At 44.6% G+C, this 21,818-nt stretch overlaps 1 protein-coding gene across 39 annotated transcripts in view; it reads right to left on the reverse strand.

Moving 5' to 3' along the window:
- Positions 1-21,818, reverse strand: part of RIMS2 (regulating synaptic membrane exocytosis 2) — a 765,985-nt gene that overhangs the window by 443,817 nt on the left and 300,350 nt on the right. Inside the window, exon 5 of one of the 39 annotated variants that reach the window (XM_065398081.1) lies at positions 15,663-15,668. The exons of the other annotated variants lie outside the window; for them this stretch is intronic. Within the exon in view, the coding sequence (XP_065254153.1) occupies positions 15,663-15,668 (6 nt within the window). The remainder of the gene's footprint in view (positions 1-15,662; positions 15,669-21,818) is intronic. 39 annotated transcript variants of the gene reach the window in all.

The raw sequence follows: 21,818 nt of genomic DNA on the forward strand, positions 1-21,818 counted from the left end.
AGAATTCCACTAATTGGGGCCTAGATCACCCCAGGGAAGCAGCTTAGGGGGATGAAATATTTGTTAGGATTCCTTCCTAGAGTTTCTCCTCTTTCATTCCACTACATTGCAAAGTTCCACCATTTCACCCACTGCAGAACAACAAGAGGGGACCAGACCAGAATCCCCTGGCAGTTTCTGGGAGGCCAGATCCCTCTGCACAGACTCTGTACATCAGCATTATTATAGCTGACAGCTCCACTCCAAATTTCAGCTTGGGGAAGACAATCCATTTTTGACTCCGATGTTTTAGCTGCCTAAGGCAGCAGACAGAGGCAGAGAGCAGGATGAGGCTGCTATTTTGAACAGCAACTTACCCGAGTCTCCCCCTCCCTCACCTGGCCTTTCCTGTTGCTTGGCTCAGCAGCACTCTTACTTACTGCAGCTTCCCACCACCAAAAGTAGCTCTGTCCTCCCGCTGGGCAGGCAAGAGGGTGCAGTGTGACTGTCTGCCACTGACTCAGCTCCCTCCCTAAGCTATACTCCTCCAGGCTTGGAAAATCTGAGAGCATGGAGAGAAGCAGTATAGGAGCTAAGCCAGCCATGCAGGCCATCCTTGCTACCAGCCTCCTATCCAGCAGCCGGGGCGGCTCCAGGCACCAGCGCACCAAGCTCGTGCCTGGGGCGGCAAGCCGTGGGGGGGGCCTGCCGGTCGCTGAGGGGGCGGCAGTCCGGCTGCCTTCGGCGGCATGCCTGCGGGAGGTCCACCAGTCCCACGGTTTTGGCGGCAATTCGGCGGCGGGTACGCCGAAGCTGCGGGACCGGCAGACCTCCCGCAGGCGCGCCGCCGAAAGCCGCCTGACTGCCGTGCTTGGGGCAGCAAAATACATAGAGCCGCCCCTGCCAGCATCAGCAGCTTTTTCTATCACTATGAAGTCAAATGTTAATGAAGGCAACAGGAAAGGAGCACACCAGAAAAGCAAGCCACAGGGGGGCTATTCTGTCTATACATAAAGACAATGAACTTGGGGATATTTCTAGGAGGCAAAGATGACATCCTGGTACCCTGCACCTAGGAAGTAAATGGACAGTGTGTTTTCATTCATGAAAACAGGGTCCCAGCCAACCTCTAAGGATTCCAAACTTCATGTATCTAACCTTGAAATTTTACATGGCAAAACACTCAGACTAGCTACCATTATTACAACCAGTCAAATCAAATGATCCTTTGAGCTTCAACTGACAGCCTTGAAAACAATATTAGTATGAAGACATCATCATCTCAGTTTTTTAAGGAAAGACTGCCTTCATTGACACCAATGGTGCAAAATATGCTAACAATCTTATTCACTTAATATGCAAAACTAAGACAAACTCACCAAAGATAGATTCAGGGAACAGAAAATAGAGGTGAAAACTGGGAGACACAAAGAAAATATATTCCAAATGCAAAGAAGCGCAACTACAACCAACGTGACAGAGGGCAGATTGAGTTTGAGTGTCACTTTCTTCTGCAATTTGTGAAATGTGAGAGAATCATAAAACACTCCTAAGGAAAAGGTGATGAGAAAAAACTGTGCTTAATCCTGGGACTGAGATGACTAAGTGGACTATGCACTGTGTAACAGTTTGCCACTGGACAGTAATAATAAATGGACACAGGGGGTTGACCTTCACAGACACTGTGTAGCCTATCCTGGGTAGCCCCTATACTTTGGGATCTGTCTCTTGCTTACAGTTTGGCAACACTTGTATGGGTTCTCATGGCATAATGGTTTTAGAATCATAGAAGATTATCCCAGCCAGGGCTTTGTCAAGCTGGGCCTTAAAAACCTCTAAGGATGAAGATTCCACCACCTCCCTAGGTAACCCATTCCAGTGCTTCACCACCATCCTAGTGAAACAGTGTTTCCTAATAGCCAACCTAGACCTCCCCCACTGCAACTTGAGACCATTGCTCCTTGTTCTGTCATCTGCCACCATTGAGAACAGCCGAGCTCCATCCTCTTTGGAATCCCCCTTCAGGTAGTTGAAGGCTTCTATCAAATCCCCCCTCACTCTTCTCTTCTTTTATTAGTTTGAACTGACACCAATACAATCTGTTAAATGGAGCCACTGACTCCCAGCCCGAGAGTGTCAACCGAAGACATATGCAGTTTCCCCGCTGCTTTGGCATCCTTTCCATTATACAAGAAGGTTGATAACCCCAACTTGCTTTCCTCAATCTGGTGAAATCATTTCTGCCACCAACAAGATCAGTTGTCTCTTATTTGGCCTTGACAGTGAACGATTTCATAGACTGTGTGCTTGTCACTGAAGCAAGGCAAGTGGAGTCATCAGATCAGAGTAGTCCACACATGAGTATTTAACAGTCTGACCATGCTCCAGGAGAGGACAATAAAAGTGGCTTTCAAAAAGTCTAGCAAATTTTCCCAATCTCACCAACTCCCATGTAAATGTTGGGATAGCCATCTTTGATAATTGAGATAAAAGAATGAAGAGTTATATGGCAACACAGCAAAGGATCAAAGAACAAATTATTTTGTTAAAGCAACCAATTATTTTTAAACCATTTTGAGGGCAGTGCATTTTGTAATCTAAATCACATTCATAATATTTTATCCATAGTAACTGATGTTCCAAAACAATGACATCTGTAGGCTGTCATATGAAAACTAGTTTAGGATGAGCATCCTGGTAACATGAAAGCACTATGTGGTTCATGTTTATGTGAAGTCTGTACTTCTTCCCACAGAACTGATTTCTTTTAAGAAGCCCTGGAACTAAAAGATGCCCTTTCCTGTATGACCTGATATATTATATAATTTTAGGAGAATGTATAAGACTCTATTGTAGAAAAGAAACCTGATTTGATAGAATAGATTACATTTCTGATTAACTATTAACCTGGTAGTAGGCCTTTTTGCACTGGAAGATTTTACACATGTAAACTGCTTCCTCTAAGGAATGAGAGATCCTTTCTCACTACATTGGCACCTAATCCACTATTCTGCAGAAAAGCTGACTATCGTAGCTGTTTGACATCTATCTTAGTTTCTTTCCTCCTTCATCACACTCCCCTGCTTGCCTGCTAATTCAGATACTGCCTATCACCGGTACATATCGGATGAAGAGAATGAAGCCATGTAGCATGAATGTCTTTGCTCAGTCTATGGCGAGTGACAAATAGGAAGATTTCACTGCCTTCCAAATGCCTACCTTGAACTTCCAAAAAGAAAGATGACTGGCTCAGACATTGCAGTTTGTGATACACCACATTATTGAAGAGTCTCCTCTACTGGTAACTGGATAGATTCCTCAACAGAAGATATTTTATAAATTCTCTTATGGTTTTAGAATCACTGTCATCTGCAGAATAATTTAACTGTGAAACTGAACCATAGATCTTGACAAAAAGTCATTGTAGGATTAATTTATGGTTTTCAAAACTTGACAATGGCTTCACATTCCATATAAGTCAAGCTTTAAGACTTCATAGTACCCAAGTAAATTGTTCCCCTTTTATTTTTTTAGCCAGTATTCATAAAGTTTGCCTATACATGAATATTCAGTAAACTAGAAAGAAAAAAGAAAAAAAAAAGAACAAGAGAGAGAAGAGGGCATTGGTAAATGTCCCTGGTCTATTTTGTTTTTTCTGTTTGTAACTTTTTATTAATAAAATGCTTTGGATATATATTAACTTTGTTTCAATACCGCTGAAACAGGAACACTGAAAGAGTTTTGATAAAAAGGTATTAGAATAATTCTATTTAAATTGCTCAGAAATTTGTTTTAAGAACCTTACACATGTGTTAGAGTCTTACCATGACTATTACAGAATGGATACTAACAAAACAGAGATTTCCAGGAAGGCTCTTTGGTCTGTGAAATAGCCCAGCAGACCCTGGAAATTTCCTGTTACCCAATTATTCTGGTGAAGGTAAATTTTAAAGTGTTAAATAGAAAGGAATCCATGCTATTAAGAGTTTATGCACAGTCCACTGTACCCAGTGTGTTATTGTTACACCTGATACCACTGGTTTCTCAAGGCATAAACCAGCAAAACTATATAAAAAGTTAAGTTTTTAGATAATGGCAGAGTTTATTTTTCCCTTGATATGCATTTTCAAATCTTGTATTGTACAGATATTGTACTATATTGTAGTTTCAAGTAATGGCAGCCTCTCCAGAACCTGAGAGATATTTCAATCAATCCACTGGAATAATATTAAATGGTATGGAGTGTAACAATTTTATTTGACTAAGAAACTACTTGTGAAATATGAACTACTTCATCCTCCAAAAGACAGCCAGATAACAGCTGTCATCAACTTACTTAAAAGATTATCTTTTGCAGTCAACCAATCTTGAAGGTCCCATCCTCTAACCGGGTCAGGCAGTCTAGCTGTCATGTGACTTCACTAGGAAATCTTATTGTGTTTAAGCATGATTGGAAGGGATTGAGTTAGCTAAGTGACTGGCTGGTGGGTGTAAGCAAGTACGAGACAGACATGTTAGGATTGTGTCAGCTAGTCATGGTTTAACTCCAATGGTTTTTCTTGTGTAGCTTTTTAATTGCCATAGAATTGTTCTGAGAGTCTATAACTGAGAATTGAATTGCACTGTGAAACTCTTAGCCTGCCAACTCAGTGTCACAGCTCATGATTCAAGAGGGATGTTTCAAATCCCTGGTCCCCCACATTCCCTAAATAGAAAGGATGAACTCTTGTTAAGAGGTCTTCTTCATTAACCATTCACTTCAGTTTAAGCATAGAATATCAGGGTTGGAAGGGACCTCAGGAGGTCATCTAGTCCAACCCCCTGCTCAAAGCAGGCCAATCCCCAGTTAGAGCTGTGGATGGTCAGCACTTATGAGAGTCAGGCCCTAGGTGTCCCAAAGCTGAGAAACAAAAATCTGAAGCACTCAAAAATTAAGTCACTTTTGAATGTCTTGACCATAAGCTCTTTGTAACTCAGTTAACTCAGATGCAACATGGGAATAACAACACTTGCTCACTATAAAGTGTGTTTTGGTCTTCTCTTAAAAAGGAGCATAGTAAATAAGGTAGAAGTATTATCAGTAGTTGTGTTATAAAATAACTTTAATCGCTTCACAATGGGTTGAAGTTTTCTAGTTTCACTGCAGCTTTTCCATATTTGTCTGTTTTTTCTATCTGAAATATTATTTGGAGCAAGGCAATACACCTTAAATGAATCACAAGAGACATTCCTGGGATTGCAGCAAGAACAGAATACTAATAAGCTTACTATATTTTTCCCTTTTCTCCACTGGCAGCAACAGACCAATGTCACAAAAGGATTTTGTGCATCTGCACATCTGGACTCCAGCCCTCTCTTCACTAATATTAATAGATCCTATGAAATGAAAAGACTGATATTAGGGAAGTATGGAAATACTCAGTTTCCTAAGAATAATGATATTGGAACTTGGTTCCTGCTTTCTTTTATAGATCTCTTGAACTCCAGATTGAAATATTTGGGCTCAGAATATGAGGTGCAGGAGATATTAAAAGGACCCTACCTTTACTGAACTTCCAAAGGCAGTGTTGGAAGCGCCCTCTCAGATATTTGGGCAATGCCCTTCTTAACCTTTCCTTTTCCCCCTATCAAAATCTTATTATTTCATTTGGATTATTACAGTGAACAAAGAATCTGATGCTGTGAAGGCCATTGGCACATATACATTGAAAAGCTGCAAAGAATATGCATACATAATTTCATTTCATTTTAGTGTGTAATATATTAGAAGGAAAATAGAATACAGAATGACATTTTAAATAATTTCTCATGTAAATCTATGGAAACTGCAGCTATTTACAGAAAAATGGTAAAAAAATATTAAGGAAATGATTTTACAAAATGACTGACTGATTCAAATAAATGCTTTGTTATTAATTTATTTATTTAAAGACAAACCAAGGCTCAACACTGCAATGTTAATATAATCAACAATGTAGTGTATGTACACTATATCAATAAATCATTTTCTAGAAATGATCATCTGATTCAATGATAGTTAGACTTCCAAATGGTTAAGTGACTATTTTGGTGATCACAATTGAACAAAGTCCATGTGGAAAGAATGCGTCTATTAAGAAAATACAAACCTATTTAAATGTGATAATCCAGATTAGTTGATCTAATTAGGGCTGGTTGAATGATTTGGAGACTGTTAACTGAAATATAAATAGAGATGAAATATTTCAAGTTCTGATTATTCTCATTACCTGAATATCATTGTGCTTTCTCATCTTATCATACTATGACTACTTAGTACACTCTTAATTTTAAGATCAGCTTTCCCACCTCAAAACACCATCAGTTTCGGCTGACATTTTTATGGAGTCTTCAAAATATCTTTTGAAATTAGCAGGAGAATAATGCTTCTTGTAGCAGCTTATAAATAACTAATAGAGCACTTAAAACACAGTCAAACCTGAATAACGTCCTTGTTCTCTAATTAGAAAAAGGCACTTTGTTCTTTAGCAGACTTAAACTGAGTACTATATAACCGTTTTAGTTTAGCATACCTCTGCTGCTGGTTGAAAATTCTACTCAACCATTCAAGAATAGTGTAAGAGTTTAAGGTTAAATGTACTGCATGAAGACATTTAATCTTTTTTGTCCTTCATACCATGGTTTGTCAAGTGAACAATTTTCCTTTGTGATATACAAATGTAAATGCTAAAAGATAAAATTAAAATTATACTTAACTGATTTTTGTCTCTGTAAACAGCGTTTTCATGTATAGAAATACTCATGTTAAAACCAGAGGCTAAATGAATACCTTACCAAGCAGAAAACATGATGAACTAATTAATGTACAGTGTGATCTCATTTATAAAATTAATCCACAGAAATTGATCCATTAGATCCATCTATTAGAACCACGTGCCTTTGAGTAATTTCACAAACAAACAACAACAACAAAAAGACAGTGGAAGATATTATGTACATCCTATACCTGCGTATGACATCATATATGCATGACATGTCACAACTCAGCCCAGTACTTGAAGTAAAGTGTACAATGCCACAACAGTGAATTTCTTTCAAAAATGAACACGCCAGAGCTCAAGCTGCCTATCGGAGCTAATTATGTGGCCTACAAAGACAGTTCATGTACATGTTTAAGGGCATTTAGAATAAAAATACATTTCTGAACAAGTCACAAAAATCCAGTTTATAAGCTGGTTGCAGCTCTAATTGAACTTCTTTTCTTATAGGACAAAAGCATTATCTACCTGTAAGAAAATGACTACAGTTTCTTTTAAAAAAGAAAATTGTTAACGTCCATAATTAGTACTCAGTTTTTAAGTAAATATATAGTAGGTCACGTGCACCAGAAGTAACAATACTAGGCCTGATTCTCTACTCTTTTCCACTAAGGAAACTTCATTGGAGCCAATGAACTTGCAGTGATATAAAAGTGAAGTAGCATAGTGGAAAATGAGGCTTTTTAACTTTTGAATTTCATTAACAGTGATTGTGTTCTGAACATTCAAACACCAAGCACATTTCAATGAAGACTGGGCTACTGTATTCACTTAGCACAGTCATTTCAAATGCTGGCTATATCATCTTAACATCCAGTAAGAAGGTTCTATCAGCTTTACTTTTCTAGATACCACATTTATAGAACTATCAAGTAGCTAAGAACCATATGGCAAGGAGCAGGGGCAGCTCTAGGTACCAGCAAAGCAAGCACGTGCTTGGGGCAGCCCATTTGCAGGGCAGCACGGATCCAGCATGGGAGCTGAGAACCAACAGGGGGCCCTGGGAGCTGTAGTTCCTTGGTTAGCTCCCTGCCTATAGAGCCAGCCCTGGAGCAGGGAAAGAACTACATTTCCCAGCATTCCCTTGGCCACTACCAACAGGAAAGAGGGGGAGGGAGTGAGGTAGCTGAGACCTCATGCTGCAGTGAATGGAGAGCTGCACTGGGAAGGTAGGGATACCATATTTTAACATTCAAAAAATAGGACACTCCATGGGGAGGGAGGGTAGCCCCACCCTACCCCCATCCACTCCCTCCGACTGCCCCCCACAGAAACCCCAACCCATCCAACCCCTCCTGCTCCCTGTCCCCTGATCACCCCCTCCCGGGACCCCTGCCCCTAACTGCCCCCCAGGATCCCACCCCCTATCAAAGCCTCCCTTCTCCTTGTCCCCAACTTCCCCCCTCGGACTTCACCCCCTACCTGTCCCCTGACAAACCCCCGGGACTCCCATGCCTATCCAACCGCTGCCTGTCCCCTGACTGCCCCCCCCAACCCCTGACCCATCTAACCCCCCCTTCTCCCTGCCCCTGACTGCCCCGCCCCCGAACCTCCGCCCCATCCAACCCCCCAGCCCCCTTACCGTGCCACTCAGACCAGCGTGTCTGGCTCCACGCAGCGCCAGACACACTGCTGCATACATGCTGCCGTGCTCCCCCGCAGAGCCACCACGCCCCCCCCCCCCCCCCCCAGCACCTGCCTTCCAGATTTGAACACCTCAAAATTCAGGAGTGCTCAAGCTCAGTTTGGGCAGCTGTTACTTCATTTCTCCCAAATCAAATATACTGATCCACTGTAACTTGCTGTAGAAAAAGTAGGATAAAATTGAGCAAGAAATGCTTCCCAGTGGTTATTAGGACTGGAATTGTTATTTTCAACAGCCATTGCCTTTTTTGTTTGTTTGTTTAAAAGGAAGACAGTGATATTGCATTGGCAATAGAAGAAAGAGAGGAACAAAAGATTAATAAAGGCACCTCAACTTTTCTTCATTTATGTAGGACAGTCTTATAATATGCATCCAGATATCCTCCAGTCACACAAGCTGAAAATTGTTCCACTTTACTGCAGTTCTGTAACCATATGGGAACCAATCCTGTCTGTGTTCTGTGCACATCTAAAATTCCTGCTGAATGACCTGCCGTGGGAGCGAGTTACCAGTGACCCAGGGCTGCGGCGGAAGGAGGGTGCAGGTGGGGGGGAGAGAGCCCAGGGCTGGGGCGGCAGGAGGTGTGTGTGTGGGGCAATGGTGGGGGGGAATGAGGGAGCCCAGAGCTGGGGCGGCAGGGGGTGTGGGTGGGGGGGAAGAGCCCAGGGCTGGGGCAGCAGAGGGGTCCGGTGAGGAGCCCAGGGCTGGGACGGGGGGCAGCCAACATTTTTTTTGCTTGGGGCAGCAAAAAACCTAGAGCCGGCCCTGGCAAGGAGCATTAGAGTAGGTATATCTTACATTCATTCACACCACTTGCCCCTCATTTTCAATATTATTTGACTTTAAGGCAGGGCTGAAGGGTGATAATCCCCAACTCTGTAGCTCTGAGAAAATTGCTCTAATTTATCTTATTGATGTACTGGCATCTTCACATGATGGCCCAACATTTCAAGAGCTCAGCACCCACAAGTGGACCACATTGAACTGGACAGATTTTTGAATGTGCTCAGTACAGCAGCTCCTTGTAATGGGGTGGCATGCACCCTATCGCATGTGCCCCCCTGGTTGAGTATGTGCATGCCTGCAGTTTTTCTTGATTTCCTCTGCTCACGGTGCCTCCTGTCGGCTGCTGTACTCATCAGGCAGGCCTTCAGTGACTCAGCCCTCTGCCTGAATCACACTCTGTCCATGTGCGAAACAAACCCTTTCCAAGGTATATTGTCCAACCAAGCCTATCTCAAAGGCCTCAGTAATGTCCTGCAGCTCTTACTGGGCTCAGTCCCTTCAGAGTCCAACAGGGCCCATCACGATACCTTCAGTTGGTGTGTCCCTGCAGCCCTCCCTGGGCTCAGTCCTTAATCTGACCAACAGGGCCTATCTCAGTATGGCCAGCTTACGTGCAAAGGTTCTTGCTCTGGGGTGGAGCAACGCCCCCAGGGCTTCCTCCCTGAAGACTCTTCATCTGACATTTAGTCTTCTGACCCCAGCTCTCAAGCTCAGTCAGTCTCAGTTCAGCCCTCTTCTGGGGAGAAGGGGGAGCAGTAACAGTTCCTTCCCTGGGCCTAAATTCCCTTCTCTCAGGGCATAGCCATTTCACCAGTGGCTGTTGGGAGGGACCCGAGCTCTCCCACAACTCCAGGTCCCAACCCAGGGACTCTCCCAGTAGCAGCCGTGTGCCATGTCCCTTTAACTAACTGCATTTCCCTGGGCCACTTCCTGCAGCCCTTATCTTTGTCGAGTCCTAGCAGCCAGCCAGGAGCACCTTTCTTGCTCCCCCAGTCCCTGACAGCAACTACCTGCCTTGGCCCTTGCAGCTCGTGCAGCCAGCCAGGAGACACTTCCTCTTAGCCAATTTATATTTCTAAATAAATTTATGTGTCATCTACACACACACACACACACACACACAAATACTGCATAAAGAAATAATAACTTGAATGTAAGATAAAAGTTATTTTCTGTACTACTCTGTTAGCCTTTTACTAACAAAATCTCTTTTAGGTTTCCATTTTAAAGGCCCAGTTAGTACTTGTGACGTTGCACTCTATACGTTTATGAAAATATGCTTATAAGTATAAATATAACATAACTGGAATATGATTTATGCTAGATATGCCATGGAACATATCTTTGCAAAGGTTATGATCTACTAAATATATTCATCCTATTTGTATGCACGTATCATTTTTATATCTGAAGTTAAGAGCGTTGGCTCTATGCTTGTATTTGAAGTGTTTGCTGTAGGAAACACATAAGGAAGGTTTGGCCAACATATTGTGAAAGAACTATTCAAGTAATGGGGAGTAATAAACTAACAATGGACTTTGGGAGACGCCAATCCACATCTGAGCTTTCCTGGGAACGTTCAAACTAATATGTAAACAATGGCGTCGGCCTGCAAAAAGCTGAATCATTCATGGACATGTGACTTGCCCAGATGGCTACAAACTCCATCTTGTTGCTGTGATTCCACTCACAAGAGAGAGAATATAAAAGGCCCTGGAAGCCTCTCCATTTTGTCTTCAGCTGGCTCAAGAGATGGCCTCTCCACCCCAAAGAAATGCCTCAAAGAAACTGGAACAAGTTTCTGGAACTACGGGGTCTGAGTGATTGCTGGACCCAGGCCATAAACTACAACCTTGGTCTGAAAAGGACTGTACCTGAGATAACATCTAGGGTGAGAAGTTAGTATTTGTAACTAGATCCTTAGTGTATTAAGTTAGCCTTGCGTATTTTATTTTATTTTGCTTGGTAACTTACCTTGTTCTGTCTGTTATTACTTGGAACCACTTAAATCCTACTTTTTATACTTAATAAAATCACTTTTGTTTATTAATTAACCCAGAGTAAGTGACTAATACCTGGGGGCGCAAACAGTTGTGCATATCTCTCTATCAGTGTTATAGAGGGCGAACAATTTATGAGTTTACCCTGTATAAGCTTTATACAGATTAAAACAGATTTATTTGGTGTTTGGATCCCATTGGGAGCTGGGTGTCTGGGTGCTGGAGACAGGAGCACTTGCTAAGCTGTTTTCAGTTAAGTCTGCAGTTTTTGGGGTGGGGGTTCAGACCCTGGGTCTGTGTTGCGGCAGACTTGCGTGTCTGGATCAACAAGGCAGGGTTCTGGAGGCCCAAACTGGCAGGGAAAATGGGCTCAGAGGTAGTCTCAGCACATCAGGTGACAGTCCCAAGGGGGTCTCTGTGACCGAACCCGACACAGAACTAGAGTAAGAACTAGTGTCCAGACACAGCAGAAATCTCTTTTCTGTGAGCAGTCTTTTTCCACTTCTATTTTGAGGATACAAAAATCGTAGGTACATGTAGTTCAGTGTGTGGGCATTTGGGAGGTCAGTCACTTTTGGAGTTGAGGAGTACCTTATGAGAAACAGTTAAAGTTGGTGAGGAAAAAAGTGATCTTGTTTGGAGTGCTTCCTGTTCATGGACAGATGATTTCAGATGTAGAAAAGGCAATTAACTAGGAGCTAAAGTGGCCAGGTATACTCCTGATCAGCAGTATGTGGAAGAACCAGGGTCGGTAAAGAACAGCAGAACAGACAAATCACAATACCCAATATTATAACAGTCTACATGTAGTAGCCTTATTGTAGTATATGGTACTACTGAACCTTTGTAATTGTGTTACTTATGTTACAGCTCCTACCACTAGGCTTGCTGCTTTGTCTCCTTTCTACTTTCCAGCATAGCTGTCTTTCAAACACCTCTTTTTAATAAGCATTGCCTTGCAGATTTTTTAACAAGGCTGAGCTGTCTTTCTGCAACTACATCCAAGATAGCTATCTGCAAAATCTGGATAGGATTATGAGGGTTTGGAAGCACTCTCCAAGTTCCCAGTACCAGTCATACCATCATTGGATGCCATTGTGTATTCCAGCACCTTACACACTAACAATGGAAACTTTGTCTAGCATGAAAGGACAAGATTTTCAAAACTGGCTAGTGATTTTGTGTGCCCCAGCTCTTGAATGCCCAACTTGAGACATCTTTAAGTTGCCTGATTTTCAGAGAACAGGTGCTGAGAACTTTTGAAAATCAGACCCGTTATCTCAAGTTGGGCAACCAAAAACTGACACTCCCCAAATCACTAGCTATTTTTAAAAATCTTGTTTTAAATATAAAAAGTAGCATGTCCCTCTCTTAGAAAAGATCACCCGTTGACTCTGAAAGCATGCTCCATCACAGAGCATAAAAAAAATAACACATGTAAGAGGTGGGAAAGATCTAGCTAGTCATCTGGTGTATTTCCCTGCCAAAGCAGGATTGTCATTTACAATATTTGCCATTCTTTTATGTAGTCTAGTTTTAAATTGAAGTATGTATTGCACATACTTACTCATGCATCCTTCAACATCCATCACCATAGTATCCAATAAACTAAACAACCTCCCCACACACACACTCACTCTCCTGCCACAAAAATCAGCCTACACATGGGTCAATAAAATTACTATCATGTATCGGCCATGTAAAATACCCTATACACTTACCCTGACATGGTGGTTGTCACTTTAAAGCCTGATTTAACAGATAATCCATACACCAGGCTCTGAAGGTCATGGGTTCCAACAGGGTATCAGAGGAAATAAATTTTGTAAGTTAAGACTTCAATATCTATTGTTAATTGTGTTTTCCTTTTGGTACTAAACATTTCTAACCACAACAGACAACAAGCATGCCCCAACCAATTCTAACTGTCCCAAGCAGATGTAGAGGAAGAGATGATTTCAGATAGCCAAATCTCAGCCTATTTAGGATTTTTCAGGAGGAGGGGCGCTATTTGTTGTTGTGGGTTTTTTTGTTTGTTTTTTTGGGGGGGGGGTTGGCTATTCAGCCAAATATTTTCCGTTGCTTAATTTCATCCCATTTCCCTTAGTTTTAATCTGTTGGACAACCTTGAACAAATACTTGTTGAAAGTATACCACTGAATGAAAAAGTAGGCTTAGCATTTTTAATTTCTCCTCATAAAAGTCAATCCTTTAGTCCCATACTCATTTTTGTTGGTATTATCTAAAATCCCTTCAAATATGACATTTTTTCTAGTACTCAGTGGAGCTGTATCCAGCATTTCTGGAGAAACATTGACATATATAGGACAACCCATCCTTCAACCATCTTCATATGCAACCCAATACTGGATTGCCTGTTTTGCTGCCATGTAACATTACAAGGTCATCATCCATACCCTAGCTCTCTTTTGGTATTACTGCTTTACAAAGGATAAATTATGGACTAGAGCCATAGCCCTGCAGAGATTCATGAACTCAATATAAGCTCAAAGAGTCATGCCTCCTAAAGAACCTGGGGACTAAAACTACTCTACCACCCTTAAAGAGCAGAGCATATACTCCCCCATGCAGTACAGACGGGGGCGCTGAAAGGAGTGAAGTCATTGGCCTACCTCTTCCTAGAGACCTTTCCAGAAACTAGTATTGCTTAGCCAAATCCTTGGACTTGTTGAAAACAATAAACCCCCCATGCCCAGCCACAGGTGTGTGCGTGGAGGGGGAGGGAAGAAAAGCTTCAGTCCCTCATTTGCATACTCGCATAGGAGCCGGGCACCATCTAGCACCAAATCTGACTCTACCACTGAATTGCTGTGTTCCCAGTTTTTCCCCCCACAGGCCTTAGGCTCTGATTCAACAAGCTATTTCATCACCTGTCTATTTTATACATGACTAGACCCATTAGAACATAAGAACAGTCATAGTGGGTCAGACCAGTGGTCCATCTAGCCCAGAACCCTGTCTTCTGACTGTGGCCAGTGACAATGCCAGGTGCTTCAGAGGGAATGAACAGAACAGGCAATCATCAAATGCTCCATCTCCATTGTAGTAGTTTCACTGACTTCAATGGGACTACTCCCATGTTTAAAGCAAGGCACATGCTCAAGTACCTTGCTGAACTGGGATCTTAACCTCCATTTTTCCAGGTTATATCTAGCTATACATCTAACTTTTCTAGGTTTCATTCTATTAATTATTTCTTTTCTCTCTGCTGTTGGCAACAAGTTAGTATAATCTATGAATTTAATTAATATATTTACCCCTCTTTGTTGTTCGTTGATAAAGATGTTGATGTTGATTTAGATCAAGCCGTATGTTAATCTCTGTGTCATTCCCATTCCACACACTGCCATATATCCTTACCGATAGTTAACAGTCCTTCAGTCACTTTTCAATATATGTAATAGAGCTCATATCCAAATGAATTTGAATTACGGTAATTTTTAAAGTACCAAACAATTTTTAGAGCACTACTGCATTCTCTTCATTCATTAATGTAATTTTATCAAAATAGCAATAGAGCTTATCTGGGGAGATTTAGTCTCTATAAATTCAGGCTGGTTATTTGTCTTTGTTCCATTAACCTCTAGATGCTTACAATATTCTCTCAATATTTGTTCTATTATTTTGCTAGGAACTGAAATTGGATTTAACAGACAGCAAGTGACAGGTTGACACCTTTTAGTTTGAAGATTCATATCACATGTCCTTTCCCACTTCACCACAAGTTCTCTGTGACTTTTTAAAATTATAAAGACTCACATATAAGCAACTGGCTGAGTAAAATTGAGAGGTTGTTTCACTGGAACTCTTTTTGGAGATCTGAAATTGTCAGAAATACATTAGAGTAACTATGAAGATGGAGGATAGGATTATGGGGCCTGACCCAGCTTCCAGTGAAGTCAATTAGAGTCTTCCTATTGATTTCAATGGAAACTGAATCTTGTTATTCAAGTCAGCGGAGGTAATTAAGTTGAATAGCAAAGGTAATGGACCTCAAACAGAGTGTTTATATTTAAGGAATTGGGTTAGGGAAGAACTTAAAGAGCAAGAAAATATATTTGCTTTTCTTCCCAATTAAAAATTGAAATTACTTGGTTCATGTGATCCCCAGTGTCAGAAGGGATTTATTTTAGCACAAAAAAATGATGGAAAATCTGAAGGAAAGAAAGGGGCTTTCAAAGGCAACAGACACTCACAGAATCAAATACTCTGAAAAAATAAATTAGTCTCTATTTTAAAGATGTTACCCACAAGACAACAGGACCAGGAAAAACCTACTGGGTTCAGATTGTTATCACTCAATTCTATTTTGTGTAGAATTTAGATGATGGCTAGCTAAATTACGATGGATCAAACTCACCTTATGCACTTTGAGCCAATGGATACTAACAGCTACAGTACAACAAAAACATATTAGAAAGTGCTTTAGTCCACCTACTTCTCTAGTTGACATCTTCCTTGGTTTTGTTTGATTTGGGAGGCACTCAGTTACTATGGTGATGGGCTCCAGATAAATATAAAAGGAGAAAATTGCAAGCACTGGAAAAGATACACTAGTGCCTTTGAGTCATATAGTCATGTTCTGCCGTCTTATGTAGTTAGAAGACAATGCATTGAGCATATAAAGGAAGAACAAGGAGAAAGAAAAGTGAAAAGCACAGAAAGGAAAAAAAGATTGTAAAGAAAATAGCATACAGATAGAACAAGCTGGGCCAAATTGAGATTCCGTGTCTGTGGGGGGAACTCCACTGAAATAAATGGAGCTGCATCCATTTACATCAGGTACATATATTTTGTGGGATACACACATTTGTTCCCAAAGAAAGAATAAACACTTTTGAATCATCACAGTTCAACACAGTTTGTGTTTTCCAGTGTTCTCTTTATTCTAATCTCTCTCTCCCCCTTCTTTTACTTCTCCCATTCTCTCCCCCCAACTTTTGGAGGTAGATGGCATGTAGCTCTTAGGTGCCTGCTTAGCAAAAAGTATGACACAGTGATGTGCTGCCAATATTTTAAACAAAGAACCCTTACAAAAATGTCTTCCTTAAGCTTATGATAAACCCCACTTATTAGTAGTGCATGTGCTTACATTGGGTGGGGGGATACAGAATTGGGAATCCATTACTGTGTCTTCCTATTTAAACAAAAACACTTTGTCATACCCATAATCTGACTGATTCCTGAATGTCGATCTTATCCATTTTAAGAAGATATAAATGGGTGACCAGTTGCTGCCCTGCAGATCGCATCATATGGTGCATAAGATCTCCCAGGTGCAGTCTCTCAGGGCATGCAATGGATGTAGAATTTGAGGGCTCTACAAGTGTCCAATGTAGAAACAGAGAGTCCTTTTCAAGTCAAGGATATGCAAATGAGCTTCTTCTGTGTGGGCCTGGGCATTAGGGAAAGAGACAAGGGGAAAAATACACTGGTTCATGTAGAAGTGTGTAAATATTTGGGAATTAAGTTAGGATGTGACCCAAGAGCTACTTTGTCTTTGTGTGCACTGGTGTATGGTAGACTAGTCATCAATGCTTGCAATTCGGTAATCCAGCTGTGAGAGGTCACCAAATGCTCTGAGAAAGGTAGTTATACATGATAAATGTGCAATGGAACCAAATGTCTGGGGATCCAAATGCTGGTTCCATCTGCTTTTTCAGCATCAAAATTAAATCCTAAGAGGAGACTGCTTCTCTCACAAGTGGAAAGGCATAGGAAAGGCCTTTTAGAAATCTGGAAACTGCAGTTTGAGTGAACACTGTTGTTCCTTGAGCATGCTGATAATGGAAACTCCAGAAAATATCTCTGAAGATACAGCTGGTCAGCTCTACAGGACATACGTGTGGGTGACTGCTCAGCCCAATCCTAAAGACAATCAAGCATGCCCACAAATATCTTCAACTGTCCAAGGAAGACAGAGGATCCTTGTTGAGCATTCTATGCTAAGCAGAATTAAAAGAACATTGTGCAATAGGCAGAGGGATAACAGGATGCTGTCTTTTCAGAGCCAAGATATGAGATGTAACTAACACTGGAGAGGCTTCTGAAGTCAGTGAACAAGGACCCACTATTGATGGTGCATATTAGCACTAATGACACTGCTTCACATGACACCTCACAGATTATATATGACTTCGAGGAAATCAGAAGGGCGTTGAAGGAAAAGAATGTCCAAGTGATATTCTCTGAGATCCTTCCTGTCTTGCATGTGAAGGAAGAGAGAAAGCTTAAGATTTTGGAAGTGAACCACTGGCTAGGTACGTGGTGTAATGTAGAAAGGTTTGATTTTGTGTGGCCTCTATCTCAGTAGAAGGGGAATCAATCATCTAGAAGACAGGCTAGCTAAATTATTTAGGAAGGCATCCAGCTAATAACAAAGGGGGAGAGTGAAAAGGGGGAATCAATGAACATTCATTTAACACAAATATCAAGATGTTGAGAATGAAATTAACCAAGGCACCAAGGAATGTTAGGAGAATAAATTCCTTAATTGCCTATGTACCAATGCTAGGAGCCTGGGTAATAAACAAGAGAAGTTAGAATTTCTCATTTATGAGCATGAATTTGACCTAGTTGGATTCACTAATACCTTGTGGGAAGATATACATGACTGGAATGCTAAAATCACTAGTTATAACCAATTAAGGAAGGATCGAGTGGGTAAAAGGGTAAAGGGAAGCATCACTGTCAAAAATGGCATTATCTATTCCAAGTCACTGACAACTCAGAAGCAAATGATATTGAATGCTTATGGATGAAAATTCTAATAGATAAAGCAGAAGATGGATTACTAGTTGGTGTATGCTAAAGACCAGTAAGTCACATGAGAGAACAGGACCACCAACCCCTTAAGCACCTATCTACATTATATAGGGAAATGGCTGCATTATCACAAGAGATTTCAATCTTACTAAAATATGCTGAAGGGCTCAGGGGGCCAATACTAACACATCACTTGGAATTTTTCAATCGTATAAATGTTAATTTCTTAACTCAAAAAGTATTGCATCCAGTACAGGGGGATTCTATATTAGACTTCATGTTGACAGATAAAGAGGACAAGATAATGGACTCTGTCCTGGGAAGCAGTGACACTGAAAAGATCTGGGGGTCCTGGTCAGGGGTGGCTCCAGGCACCAGCGCAGCAAGCGCGTGCCTGGGGCAGGAAGCCGCGGGGGGCGGCCTGACGGTCGCTGTGAGGGCGGCAGACAGGCAGTCTTCAGCGGCATGCCTGCGGGAGGTCTGCTGATCCCGTGGCTTCGGCGGCAATTTGGCGGCGGGTACGCCAAAGGCGTGGGACCAGCAGATCACCCGCAGAAACGCCGCCGAATCTGCGTGACCAGCGGACCCGCCGAAGGCTGCCTGACTGCCGTGCTTGGGGCGGCAAAAATCATAGAGCCGTCCCTGGTCATGGTGAACAATAAGCTGAACATGAGCTCCCAGTAGACAAAAGGGCTGATGGGATCCGTGTATACATAAACAGGGGAACAGTGAGTAGGAAGAGAGAAGTTACATTACCTCTGTATGTGGCACTTATGTGACCCTTGATGAATAATGTATCCACTTCTGGTGACCATGCTTCAAGAAGGATTTTGAGAACTTGGAGAGAATTCAGAGAAGAGCAATAAGAATGATTAAAGGATTGGAAAATACACCATACAATCAAAGAGCTCAGTCTATTTAGCTTACCAAAGAGACGGTTAAAGGGTGACTTTATCACAATCTATAAATACTTACATGGGGAACATAAAATTGATGAGGGATCTTCAGTCTAGTACAGGCCTGCACAACACGCGGCCCGCGGGCCGCATGCGGCCCGCGTGGGCCCATTGTGCGGCCCGCGGGCAAGCGGTGGGGGGCGGTTTCCGGGTTCACCCACTGCCCAGGGGGCCCGACCTCACAGCCCCGCGCGCCGCACTCTGACTGCCCTGACAGTCAGAAGCGCGGGGCAGGGGGCGAATCCGGCAGCCGCGCTTCTGACTGTCAGGGCAGTCAGAGCGCGGCGCGCGGGGCTGAGGTCGCCCCCCCCCCCCCCCCCCCCCGCCGGCAGGGGGCGAACCCAGCAGCCGCGCTTCTGACTGTCAGGGCAGTCAGAGCGCGGCGCGCGGGGGGGGGGGCGACCTCAGCCCCGCGCGCCGCGCTCTGACTGCCGTGACAGTCAGAAGCGCGGCTGCCGGGTTCGCCCCCTGCCCCGCGCTTCTGACTGTCAGGGCAGTCAGAGCGCGGCGCGCGGGGCTGTGAGGTCGGGCCCCCCGGGCAGGGGGTGAACTCGGAAACTGCCCCCCACCGCCGGCTGGGAGGTCGGCCCCCCCCCCGCACACGCGTCGCCATCTCCCGCGCCTCCTGCCTGGCGTCCAGCGTCACTTCCAGGGCTGCTGAGGCGGGAAGCGCTGGCTGGGCACGAGGCAGACCTGGTAAGTCCGAGCGAGGGGGGAGGCATCCGGCCTGGGCTCTAGCTGCAGCTCACGGGGGCTGGGGTCAGGGGGATGTCCGGGTCAGGGGGATGTCCGGGTCAGAGGGGCTGGGCTCAGAGCTAGGGGTCAGGGCTGCGGGGGGATGGGGTCGGGGGGGGGTGTCTGGCTCAGAGGGGCTGTGCTCGGAGCTGGGGGTCAGGGCTGCTGGGGGATGGGGTTGGGGGGTGCTTAGCTCAGAGGGGCTGGGCTCGGAGCTAGGGGTCAGGGCCGGGGGGGGCTGGGTTCAGGGGGTGTCCGGCTCAGAGGGGCTGTGCTCGGAGCTGGGGGTCAGGGCTGCTGGGGGATGGGGTCGGGGGCTGCTCAGCTCACAGGGGCTGTGCTCGGAGCTGGGGGTCAGGGCTGGGGGGGGATGCCCAGCTCAGAGAGCCTTACCATGCTGCTAACCCCCGCCTCCCCCGTCTCCCAGAGCCTCAGCGCGCCGCGTCCAGGAGCGGCCCTGGACAGCGCTGCAGCGGCCTGGCTCCAGCGGGACGTGAGCTCCCGCTGCTCGGCTGCAGCTCGCAGCCCCGCCCTCTTACCACACGGCTCTGAGCGGGAGGAGCTCAGGCCTCTCTGGAGCAGCGCCGCTGCAGCTCTGTCCAGGGCTGCTCCTGGACGCAGCGCTAGGATGACCAGACGTCCCGATTTTATCGGGACTGTCCTGATATTTGCTTGTTTGTCCCGCGTCCTGAACGATGTTCGGTCGGGACACTGGACAAACAAACAATTTTGCCCTCTGCTCCGGCGCACAGGCGGAGCCCGGAGGGGCTCTCACCCCCCCCGCCCCACTCCGCCTCCTCCTTCCCCCATTGGATCTCTCCCCAAATCCCTGCCCCCAGCCCCGCCCCGCCCCCCCACTGCCCCATTGGATCCCGAGCCGGGCCTGGGGAGGAGATGCCCCTGTGCAGCAGCCTGGGCACACGGGCCATGGCCGGCCGGGGCCGGGAGCGCTGCAGTGCAGCGCGGCGGCTGCTCCAGCCCTGCAGCCCACGGGGCAGCACGGTGCGTCCGGGGGCAGCGCGGAGCGGGCAGGGCCCGGGTGGGCGGCGCGGCCCGGGGGTGTGGGCCACCCATCAGAGACACGCGGCGGAGAGGGGCTGCCGGGGCGAGACTTGTCCCAAGCGGGGCGGCTGGCGTACAGGGGCGAGGAGCCGGTCAGGGTCCCCCAAACCGATAAACTTCCCCGCCGCTGCCGGGGAGCCCCGCACCTCTCCCGCTCGGCTGCGCTCCAGCGGGCCGGGGGGCCAGAGGCTCCACGGGGAAGGCAGCTAATGCCCCCGGACCCTCCAACGGCTGGATGAGCTAATTCCCGAGAAGACCAGCAGGAGGCGCCGCCGGGGTGAGTCCTGCTTGCTTACACGGGGGCTGGGCGGCGCTGGGGGGGGGAGATGGGGTTCGGCGGGGCTGGGTGGCGCGGGGGGGGGGGGGGCGTTTCAGTACGGCCGGGGGGTTTCGGCCCTCGGCTATTTTCTTTGGAGTAATATGGCCCTCGCCGCTTTACGAGTTGTGCAGGCCTGGTCTAGTAGACAAAGGTATAACAAGATCCAATAGCTAGAAATTTACACTAGACAAATTCTGACTAGAAAGAAGAGGCAATTTGTTTTAACAGCAAGAGAAATTAGCCATTGAAACAACTTACTAAGGTGACTAAAGATTGGGGAAGTGGTAAATAACAAAAGGGTACAGCTCGCTGATACAGAGAAGTGGTAGATTCTCCATCATTTGCAATTTTTAAATCAAGACTGAATGTTTTTCTAAAAGATATGCTCTTTGTTCAACAACAGCTATTGGACTTGAAGCAGGAATTAATTCAGGCAACACCTATGCATGTGTTATGCAAGAGGTCAGACTAGATGATCACAATGGTAGTTGCTTTTCAGAAGTAATATGATGAGCCCCATATATAAAAGATATCTCTGGCTGAGATGATTTAGCAGTATACAGAGATAGGATGAGCTTCTTCAAAAGCGAAGAAATCACTCCCAGCCTCCCTTCACTTTGGTTGCATAACTTTAATTACAGGTTTCGAAAAGTCCCCTCCAGTGCAGCACTGGCTTTGCTAGCTTTCGGTTTGATCATGAATATTTTTTAAAGCAAAATTCTGTTGTCAAGGAGATTAACATTTCTTAATTGT

Source organism: Emys orbicularis, chromosome 2 (assembly GCF_028017835.1).
Source record: "Emys orbicularis isolate rEmyOrb1 chromosome 2, rEmyOrb1.hap1, whole genome shotgun sequence".
Taxonomy (NCBI): Eukaryota; Metazoa; Chordata; order Testudines; family Emydidae; genus Emys; species Emys orbicularis.